The 11,192-nt window shown below is 39.3% G+C and overlaps 2 protein-coding genes across 3 annotated transcripts; one reads left to right on the top strand and one right to left on the bottom strand.

Annotated features, from left to right (window-relative positions):
• Positions 1-1,875: 1,875 nt before the first annotated feature.
• On the top strand, positions 1,876-4,303 carry LOC121888563 (fat storage-inducing transmembrane protein 1). The gene is made up of 2 exons (XM_042400170.1): positions 1,876-2,287; positions 3,631-4,303. The coding sequence occupies exons 1-2, from the start codon at positions 2,001-2,003 to the stop codon at positions 4,301-4,303; spliced, it is 960 nt and encodes a 319-aa protein (XP_042256104.1). The 5' UTR covers positions 1,876-2,000.
• A 259-nt stretch (positions 4,304-4,562) lies between these two features.
• Positions 4,563-9,911, bottom strand: psme1 (proteasome activator subunit 1). Of its 2 annotated transcripts, none has more exons than XM_042399275.1 (12): positions 9,807-9,911; positions 9,633-9,678; positions 9,346-9,378; positions 9,192-9,254; positions 8,190-8,291; positions 7,091-7,148; positions 6,679-6,776; positions 6,368-6,436; positions 6,153-6,220; positions 5,755-5,809; positions 5,456-5,542; positions 4,563-4,826 (listed from the first exon to the last, which is right to left on the bottom strand). In XM_042399275.1, the coding sequence occupies exons 2-12, from the start codon at positions 9,669-9,671 to the stop codon at positions 4,746-4,748; spliced, it is 753 nt and encodes a 250-aa protein (XP_042255209.1). In that variant the 5' UTR covers positions 9,672-9,678; positions 9,807-9,911; the 3' UTR covers positions 4,563-4,745. The 2 variants fall into 2 exon arrangements, with proteins under 2 accessions (XP_042255209.1, XP_042255210.1); XM_042399276.1 differs by having other exon boundaries at positions 7,091-7,145.
• Between the last annotated feature and the right edge of the window lie 1,281 nt (positions 9,912-11,192).

Raw genomic sequence — 11,192 nt, 5'->3', positions numbered from 1 at the left:
CTACTCAGATCCTTTACTTAAGTAAAAGTACCAGTGCAGCAATGTAAAAATATGAAAAAATCCTACTTAAGCTAAAGTACATAAGTATTAGCAGCAACATCCTTAGATTATTAAAACTGAAGCATCAGTGTTTAAGCAGCATGTTACTGTTGTAGCTGCTGGAGGTGGAGCTATTTTGAACTACTTTATATACAGTTAGCTTGTTTAGTCCAGTGGTTCCCAGCATAGGGGGTCAGGCCCCTCCAAAGCGTCACCAGATAAGTCTGAGGGGTCATGAGATGATGATGGAGAGGAAAGAAGAAAAAACAAAAAGTTCTGCCATACAAATCTTTCAGTTTTAGACTTTTTCTCTAATCTTTGATTTTTGGTGAAATATTGGATCATTTGTACATTTATTAAAATGAAACCATAAGAGATTTTGGAGGGAAAAATCACTATTCACTGCTTTTTGTAAGACTGCAAAAGCCAAGAAGGTTGGAAACCACGGGTTTCATCTTTAACAATGTGCTGTATTTTAAAAGCTTGTTATATTATCCGTTGTGTCAAATCTTCATTTGAAAAGTAACTAAAGCTGTCAAATAACTGTAGTGGAGTAGAAATATAAAGTAGCAAAAAAAGGAAATACTCAAGTAAAGTACCTCAAAACTGTACTTACTGTAAGTACAGTACTTGTAAATGTAAAAGTATTTAGTTACTTTCCACCACTGCCAAAACTACACACAGAGACAACTTCCAATTAGTTGCTACAGGAACCAAAGTCACGTGAAGGTCATAGTAATGGCAGCAATGCAGTAAGAGCTCTAAAATTAGACCGCAGTTCTTTTGCATGTCTGGATTCATTTACACTTACTGTCCCTGCTTACGAACATGATTCTCATAAAAACACAGATGTGGTAATAATCTTGTCATCCCAGCTGCGGTTTCAATGAAAGGAGTAAATCATTTATTTAAAGGAAGAGGAGACACACTTCTGGAAAACTTTGCTAGATCCAGAGAATAAAATCATCACAAATGTTTGTCCTGTTAATAGGTTTTGAAGTCTTAAATTATAAAGCCACTTGGGACATTTGAAGGAAAGAAATGACAATTAAAAAAACAGGACAGACAATAATATAGCTGCTCCCATTATTACTGTTAGTATATTGGTATATACTTGTGTTAGTCTGTATTTGGTAATGTACTGTATATTAGTAGAAGAGCTGGATGTCTTGGCTTAAGTATGAATCCCATGGAAAGATGAAAATGTACTCAACTTGGCTCTGGGGGTTGAAGAGGTTTAAGAGGCTCTGGCTTGAGAGGAGGGCAGAGCCTGGAAATAAAAAGACTGAAAGTGCTGTGAGAAAACGCAGCTGTTCAGAGCGCCAAATGCAGGCTGGCAACAGTTTATAACTTAAATTAGTTTTGGCTCCAACAGCTGATTCTAAGAATGGAGAGACTAAAGGAGAACCAAAGAAGGAACCAGTCATCCATTTAGTGTCAGAATGATTTTTTTTTTTGCAGAAGTAGATGATTTGTTTGATGCTAAATGCAAATATATGTGGATAATGCTGCATCACACCAGCAAGTCTGATTGCAAACTAATTATTTTAAGCCATCGTGCATCATTTTGAGTTATTTTCAAGTCACAGATTCAGTTTTGGATCACCAGCTGCCTTCTTATATGATCAAGTGTTGGATCATTGTTGGGAGAATAATGGGTTTGAGTTACAGTAGCAGCCAGTACCATGTCTACACTGGGGGGGAGGGCTTTTGAGGGTAAAGGGGACAGAGGGGTTGTATTTTTATAAACCATGTGCTCTCCTGCACGCCTGGCAGTGATAAAGGGGAAAGGCTCCCAGAGTAGAGCTGCTGGTGTGACTTTCACAGACAAAAGAAAGCGAGGCAGACTCCACCTCAGGGCTGTAATCACACACAAAGAGGAAAGAAGGGAGAGAACTTGTCAGAACTGAAGCTGTGACTGAACAAAAAGTATCACCAAGAGGAAAAAAAACAAAAAAAACATGGATCTAAGGAGTGAAAACTCATCAAATGGCTGGACAGCAGACATCAGCTTGGAGAAGTTACACAAGATGGCTGCAGAGCTGATACTGCCGGGAAGATTCCTCCTCAGACTTCTCAACGGTGCTCTGGTGTTTGTGACAAACCTAATGGCCAGAATTTTAGGAAGCAACATGGTTAGGCGACATTTCCACCTGGTGCTGTCTGCCGTGGTTCTGTTTGGGCCTGTGCTGAGTTTCTGGGTGTCAAAGTACAGCATCTTTGCAAACAGCAACCACTACCTGTACAGGTGAGAGCTCTGCTGGAAAAAAACAAAATGTGTTACTGTTTCTGCTTTTCAAATGGAAATCTCACACCAGTTACATTTGCTGGATAATTAACAAAGTGGCTGCAAAATGTCATGAAACTCACCATGCACATTAAGGACCAATTAAAATGTAAAATCAAGTTTTCAAATTACACTTAAATGCCAAAATTAGTTTTGCAAGATTTTCTGGCAGTTTATAAATGAGTCACATGTTCTTCACCAGTTGAGGATATCTCCTCCTAAAGATCAGACATAGCCTACTTATAAAGAGTTTCTAAATGAATAAATTATGAGTAAAATGCAAGTGTAGTAAATATTTTATCACTGCTTTACAGACTGTAAGCTCAGAATCAAGTAAAAGGCTCTTTAACATGCAGCCACCTGCTGGTGAGACATTCATTACAAACTCGTGCTGTGCAGCCAACTTTGTTTTAACTCACTGAAGTCTATTTTAAATTCTAGTGGGGGGTGCCAAAAGTTTCAGAAAATGACAGATATGTTGGCGTAAAGTTTGTGGGAAATGTGTCCAAAACGATGCACAAGACATGTATTTACATGCATACAAACTCTGGTTTGAATATTTCACTCAGTGGAAACATGGAGCTTCAATGAAGAGCTGGAACAGCGTAATACAGAATATACTGCAATGTATATGATACTGCCAGTGTGGAAAAAGCTGATCTTTCTAAACTTAAATCTATTTAAGTAAAGGAGAACTGTATCCTCTGCCAACTATATATATATATATATATACAGCCATGGCCGGATACTCTGCAGACGCCACACAAACACAAAACCTGGCAATGCAAACGTGTTATTTATGCACTGTAACACCTTATTACTCATCTACAAAGCATTAAAGACATGTTTTATTAATACTCACTCCTGGCCATTTTTCATCCTTCAAATGTATTGCTGCACATAACTATTGGTACCTATCTGAGTGCACATTTGAACAGATAGCAGTAAGTTAATACAGGTTTATATGTGAACTGGATGCTCAGGAGGCTACGTGCTCAGATTTTTGTGAGGTTGTTCAGTGCTTTATGATCTTTACAACTCATTAAGTGAAGCCATTAGCTGGGCATCATTCATCCTTTGGCAACACATTTGAGTCTATTTTGCATATCACATACTCACTGAACTTGTATTTAACCTCAACTATAACAAATCAACATGCTGTCTTTGCAGCATCTAATAGAAGTGTTGAAATCTGCCTACAAATGAGAGGAACATATAAATTGTGTGATTTTATGTTGCATTTTTGTGTTGTGGTATTGTCAGTTTCCACAGTGACTGTTCATGTTATACTGATTCTATCACAGGAAGTTCCTTAAGTCCACTTGGGGTTGGACCTGCATCTTCACAGCTTCCTTCGTCTTCCTCCTCTCCCTCTCAGTCCATCACTCCCTATCTCTCTGCCTGCGCCATCTCTCTCGGATAGGGCTTGTGGGGCTGCTCTGGTGGGGCTGTAAGCGCCTCCTGACTCTGCTGGAGGATGCAGCGGGGACTTGTTATGAACCCATGGCCCCTGCTCAGGACGCCCAGAGCTCTGCCTCCTCAGGACAGCCGTTACTACTCCTGCATGAAGACCAGACCAAAGCCTCCTGCCTCAGAGCCAACATGTTGTGGAGAGGTTATGAAGTATCCCAGGACGTCCTCATCCTCTGTCTGTGTTGCCTCCTGCTTGTTGAGGAATTGTCTGTGTTCGGCCCTTGCCTGGTCCGGGCAAAGCCCCCAAAGAGGTCCCCAGGTGCCCCGTTGAGATTTGTCTTCCTCCTCTGTGTGGTTCTGCTTACTCTGTGGATATTACTGCTGCTGTGTTTGCTCGCCCACTTCCCCACATTTCCCTCCCAGCAGCTGGGAGGAGCTCTGGGCTACCTGGGATGGAGAGGACTCTATCAGGGATGGTACAGACTCAAACCTAGCTGGGGCTGTCCTGGTTTGCCAGGAGAGGGACTTCTCACCACCACAGATGATGACAAACAAGCACAATAGTATGAAACACTGATAAAATAACGTTATGGGCATGAAATTGTGATGTTTAAAGCTAAGGATGTTTTGGAAAGTCAGTCTTCTCATTTAGGTTGTGAGGAGAATCCAAGTGTGGTATGTTGCCTGCAAACACCCTTAACAACACTATTGTTAAGTCACTGCTAAATTATTAACAGAACTCATATAAATATGCACTTTGCTTTCATTTTTAAGTCAACATCAGTCTAAAATTTCCATTCAGACAAAGTAAGCGGAGCCAGAGTTATAGGAATCATATTTCTTTAATTTGTAATCTGAACCAAAATGCATGCAAAATAGGAAAAGGGAGACATTTTTGGCAGAGCGAGTGTATTGTTACATGATGATAATGTCATACAGCACTAGTTGTATCTTGTATGAAAGCCTGTCTGCAGGAGATGAGCCCACGAGTGTGCTGGAGCCAGCCTCAGTAGATGAGAGCTTTGCCGTCTCCTCTCGGCTTCTTAATCTTGTCATAGTTCTTGTTAATGATGTCAAACAGCACAGCCTGCAGACAGAGAAAAAGAAAGTGAATGAGATACAGAAACAGACGTTTGGGGGGGAAAAATGCAGTGTGAGCAAGATAACAGAAAGACAGAGAGTAACAGCGGGAAAAGACAGAAAGGTTAGAGGCAGTAATAAAAAGAGAGAGATGCTCAGATCCAGAGCAATAATCGTGTCAAATAGCTCCTTTCATCATCACCTGCACCATGTTGTTCATTAACAGCATCAAACACAGGAGGACAATAGCGAGAGGATGGAGACAAACAGTGATTAATGGATGGGAGATGGAGCGCCAATCAATTTAACACAAGCACAGCAATTAGTCTAATTACCCTCCTATTAGGAAGGAATGAATTCCATTTAGCCAGCGAGTCTGCTGCTGTGACACGGCTGGAATATTTTATATACGAGTCTGTTTATTACAAATACAGTGCATGATTACAGCAGATGGTAGTTTGATACATCTTGCACACATACATGAGGTTTGATCTATATTCAAATGACATGTATGCAGTGTAGATGGAGTCATTATCAGTCGGGATTTTTCTACAAAACTACATGTGAAAATAGAAGCTTTTTACAAAGTGACCTTATAGAGGCCTAACAATAAACAACAGGGAGTAGGTGACCTACATATGTGTTGCGGATGTCCAGCACCACGAGGCGGAGCTCACAGTACTGATACTGGTCCAGCTCATGAACCAGCTGTCTGTAGTCTCCCTGCAGGATGGAAACACAACACAAGCACAGAGTTTATATGCAAACACATACAATATGCACCCTATTTGTGCAGAGAATAACATTGTCATAATAGCTTTTACTTTACACACAAACAGAGCATTCAGTCTGCAGGTGGCAAAGAATCAACTTCACACACACATGTACATGTATTACAGTGTAGTACTCTGATTAAGATCCATGAAGATACTGACCACATGTGACTGTTTGGAGGCTTTGGCCACAGCATCACCTCTCTCATTGTAATATCTAACAAAGAGAAAAGAAAAGTTACTTGTCATTCATTTATATCAGTCCTCAACAGGATATATTACTATCTAACCATCTTTAAAATAACCCTGACTGTCCAACTAAATATCAAACTCTCTGATTCAGTTGTGACATCTATGAAACCACTTTGGGAGAGCTATGAATAGTCATATAGCCTCCCATTTGGGTACTTAAAGTTAATATTGCTGATTACACCTCTATTCAGATATGTATGGACTGCTACATCAGTGGTGATGATGATGGATCTACTTGCTGCATCATTTGAATAAAATTTTTAAAAAAAAATCTTCTGTAAATGAACTGCATTGGTGTGGACTCTCACTTGGAAATCTGAGTTTGGAATCCCTCGATCTTGGTGCGCGTGTTGGTCAGCAGCTCAAACACTTTCTCCTGTTGGACAGAAACAAAGACATAAAAACCCTGCTGGATAAAATTCAGCTCAAAGACAAACATGAGGCAAATGTCCGAACATCCTTTCAAGACACAGAAAAGATGACATCACTCTACTGCTTCACCAAATCATCACCAGTTACCGACCTGCACAGCCACTCCAAAGTTGTTTCCATCCTCAATTTTAGGGATTTGGAGTTGCACCCACATAGACACCTGCAAGAAAGCATGCTAAGTTTATTAATATTTTTTTATACCCGTGTTCAAAGTTGTTACTTGTATTAAAATTTCTGGTTAGTAACAACGATATAAAGTCATTCAAAAAAGGGTGAAAATGACACAATCACTGTTGATGCACACACAAATGCTGATTCCTCATATCAAAGGCAATTTAGGGCTTTATTTAATTGATTAGTATATAAATGATGTAAATAGACTTAAGAGACAATAAGACTGACAGTGTTGAGCTTCTCCTTCAGTGTCTGGATCTGAGGCTTGACCTCCTGCAGGAGACTCTCCACTCGCTCGTTGCAGCAGATGGGACCACAGGGAGGCCCTGGAGGACAAAACATCCCAGACATTGCTTCACTTAAGAGAATTATGGTTCATGTGGGCTTCAACTTGGCTGTTTTGCAAGAGGCTTTCCTTTTCATACACATTTTATAAAAATGTGAAAGCTTAAAGTCCCCCTCTGCTGAAAACTTGGATGTTTGAGCTTCACTGTGCAGAATGATGTGTGAAAACATTTTTTGGTGCCAATCATACAGAACTCCACTGCATATGACTTTCATATATATAATCCGTTTTCCTTCACTTTCAATCAGCAAGTTGCTTTATCTTTTCATCACCATCTCCGTCTTCCCTTTTTACCTGAATCTTCCTCCTCTTTATCACTGTCCTTGTCTTTCTTCCCCTCCTTCGCCTCCTTCTGCAACACAAGAACAGAAGGCAGCAGGTCAAAGAGTTTTCACTGCCTATTAATCTCTCAGACAGCTCACCCACGTGTTTTTTTTTTCTGCAGCTGGCAAAATGAAGATGTCAAGTGTTGGATTTTCTTTTTTTTTTTTTCTTCTTTGACTTAGAAATGTAACCCCGTCCCAGCAGTCCCTGCTCCTTGCACATGGCTTCTTAATGCAGTCCAACAGCCTCAAGTGGGTTCCCAAGAGTTGCTGCATGATCCCAAATATACTTCCAACGCATTTTTCCTCTTATAAAAGCCATTTAACTGGCAAAATTACACTCTTTCCCTGCATGCAATGTGACAGAAACTGCCAAAATTTAGGGATAAAATAGAGGGTAAAAAAAAAGACTTTTCAGCTTCCATTTTAAAGTCTTGTACTCCTTACACAGGTCTTCTTTGAGTACAAGTCTAGTAAAAAATATATTATTTTATATTATATATTTTAATGCAAAATAAACACTCAATTCACAGCAGCTTCAGGTGTCAATTTAGATTTTTGTTTAAAGATCACTCAAAATAAAAGGCCCACTCACTGCCAATTTGTAAAACAGCCCTTGGAAAATTGCACAGTGATTGGTTGCCATGGTAACTAGGGACTCAGTTTCACTGTTATGCCTTGATATTATATGAAACACTAAATATAAACCCTTGGCTGAGGACCCCAGTGGAGAGGCTTTATGCAGCACTTCTGAATAAATTCAAAGGTTTAGAAAATGAAAGACTCCTTATTATGAAACCTGTTACAGTTATATAATCTGGCGCTGGTGTTTATTTTCCATTCAACCTCTTAAACCCTCTGGGGTGTTTTCTTAATTTGGCAATTACATCAACATGTAAAACCCTAACAGGTAGAGTGCAGCCTTGCTACAAAATTTAACCTATAGTCAGTTACACAAAATTAATAACTGAACTCAGACAAAGAAATGTCATGACTCTACGCTGCTTACATTTATTTGGACTTTATTTGGAAGCTTACGTCAGATTTTCAGACAGTAAAGTCTCTCTTACCTCCTCCTTCCTCTTGCGTTTGGCCTCCTCTTTAGCTGGGTCTGGTATTGGGATGTCCAGCGGAGCCCTCAAAGATGCCAGGTCATCGCAACTGAATGATGTCTAAACAGCAAAACAAAGCAAAAGTCATCAGTAGCCAGCTTTTTCTGACATGCATGGATTTGCATACACTTTAACATGCCAAGAACCCCGAAAGAGATAGATGTACTTAAAGGTATACTATGCAGGATTTGTCGGTTAGTGTTTGTAAACACACAGCATCCAAAGTTGACCCCTCATCTTGGGCTCAATGAACAAGCGCAAGAGAGCAAGAGAAAGTAGCGAGGTCGAGTGAGCTAGAGAGTAAATGAAGAGTGCGAGCAGTGCTGGTGAAATCAAAACCATGAAATAGATAAATAAAACATTATTTTCTGATTGGTTCATGGTGGTTATGTTCTCAAGTACGAATTACCACACCCACACCTCTGCACAACCCTGAAGGAAGATGCCCCATTGCCGGACTTTGTGTGAATGCAGAGCTTCATCCTGTCCACTGTGGTCTAAGCAAGGAGTGGCGTTTTTGGCTTCACGCAAACGGGGCCCTGCCTCCAAAGCTGTATCCAGTTCTCTTTATATATCCATGGATGTAACCTGGTCGCTATACTACAAGTCCTGACCTCACACCCTGCACGCTGTTAAGGGCTGGGGGCTACACACCCACTGCCCAAAGGTCGACACCCAGAAGCGTAAGAAAATACAGGCAGAGGGCAGAGTCTCTGCAGATAAATACACTGTCACACACTTCTAGTGGGTTCTAAGTGATGATTGAGAGGTATAACTTTTGTATGAGTCTATATACTGTTTTTTAAGAAAATCTTGCATAATATAGCTTTAAGATTACAGAGTATAATTGTATAAAATGTCATCCCATGAAACCCCATTTGAAAGGACAGATTAGTCGTAATGGACCCCCTGGTGACCCTCAAAGACCCCAGTTTGGCTTATATGGACGTTGTTAGATACCTTAAGCAACATCTGCAGCTCTTCAATCTTCTGAGGGAAAAATTTTGAGACCAACTCTTCTGCCTGGAAAAAAAGAAGTATTATTACTATCTGGGTGCACACTCAGTTTCGATCCATGTAAAAAAAAAAAACTTAAATTCAAGAGATAAATTACCTCTTTGGTGAGCTTCTGGTTGAAGTCATCCACCTGGAAGGAAAAGATGACATGATTATATTTTCATGTCCTCCTATTAACACAATCGACAGGCCGTGTAGCAGCTAATTACCTCATAACTACCCGCTCAACTCATTTGACCCTTGGTTATGAAAACAAGCACCTATATGGACACTGGCTCGCCTGTTTGTCTAACTGATACATGAACTAGGTGCATGAGAGGAAACACGGTTTACATGTTGGTGGAAAATACTTCTTCATCATGCCAGCGGACATGTCGTGCTCACCTGTTTCTTCGACGCGAGGCGAATATCTACAGCAGCCATTTCGTTTCTGAAGATGAGAAGTTGTTTGATTAAGTTTATAAAAGCGTTTCAACTTCAACAAAGCAGTAAGAAACAACGATAAACTATGATAATATGTGTAATTCAATGCTGCGCGAGAGACGGGGAAATACTCACAGTTACTCAGCATAAAAAGTGAAAATGAAAGTAAAGCATTGTTCCGTACTTTCCACTTTAGTATCAAACGATTCTGTTGCATTGTGGGACTTGTGGTTTTTTTTTTGTTTTTTTTGTTTTTTTTAAAGAAAGTTAGGCATTTCCCATAACAAGAGCACTGACGGGAAACATGGACAACATCCTCTCTGTAATGACATGTTATTTCTGTCACTGTCAGCTTGTTTTTGTTTATTTAAACTAAAAGTGATACGGAATCCTCCTGTGATGAAAAAGCAAACAAACCAAACACATCTCTTGGGAATAAGTGGAATTAACTTTTTTGTTGCTGTTGTTTTAATTTTATAGTAAGGAATAATTATTATAGTATGGTATAAAATGTTAAGATAAGAATGTTAAGAAAAGGAAAAAAAATGTATCAACAATAACTAATAATTCTCATAAAATCGTGTTATGTAGCATGTCCTTGTTGTAGGGCTATATGAGAAAATTGGGGGCATTTTATTGTAAATAAATATTTGTCGTGAATCAGACTTTATTTTCAGTACTTTGATTAACCTTGAAATTATTTTTCATTGGTCAACTCAACTCACAAGTCTGATTTTACATTAGTGTCACTATATAACCTCAGTGACTGGCTACCACCCCTCAGGGAGGAGCTCACAGGTCTTCAGACCAGGAACTCAAACAAACTGACCATCCCAAGATGTCGAACTGACAAATAAAGGGGATCACCAGTCCCCTATATGTGCAGACTCCTAAATGACAGAGATTTTAGATTTTAGATTTCATATTTGTGATATGAGATATTCGATTTTTAGCTTAGACGATTTGCAAATTTTAAACTTTGGTCTATTTACAATTTTTAGTCCATCTGAAATGTTTGGTTTACATATATTGATGTTTCACTGCAACAGCAAAATAATTCAGTGTTTTTAATGACAATTGTCTTTATGAACCTCTAATAATGCTGAGAGGTCAGTAAACTAAATACACTATATCTTCTTCTTTTCTCAATTAATTTGATGTGACTCTGCATCCAATGTATTTCCTCCAGGATAGGTGGCAAAATAAAAACTTTTAAATCTGTAAAAATCCCCCCTTCTAAAAAGTTAAAAGAAATTCCAGGATGAACTGCAAACATGTATGTGAAAAACAATTATTTTATTATCAAAAGTCATTGTCAAAAGCTTGAGTATAAGTGTAGACAAACACCTGTTTTCCACCTTTTACCAACAGGTGTGCAGCATCACTTAATATACACAACCTACAGTAACTCACATTAACACACCTGTTTACAACAAAACAATCCATAAACCCTGATCAAGTTATTAAATATATTCCACCATTTATAATTAACATTTTGTAAATGGATCCCTCCCATAAATC

Source organism: Thunnus maccoyii, chromosome 21 (assembly GCF_910596095.1).
Source record: "Thunnus maccoyii chromosome 21, fThuMac1.1, whole genome shotgun sequence".
Taxonomy (NCBI): Eukaryota; Metazoa; Chordata; class Actinopteri; order Scombriformes; family Scombridae; genus Thunnus; species Thunnus maccoyii.
The sequence above is the reverse complement of the archived record's forward strand: the minus strand, read 5'-3'. Positions and strand labels throughout refer to the sequence as shown.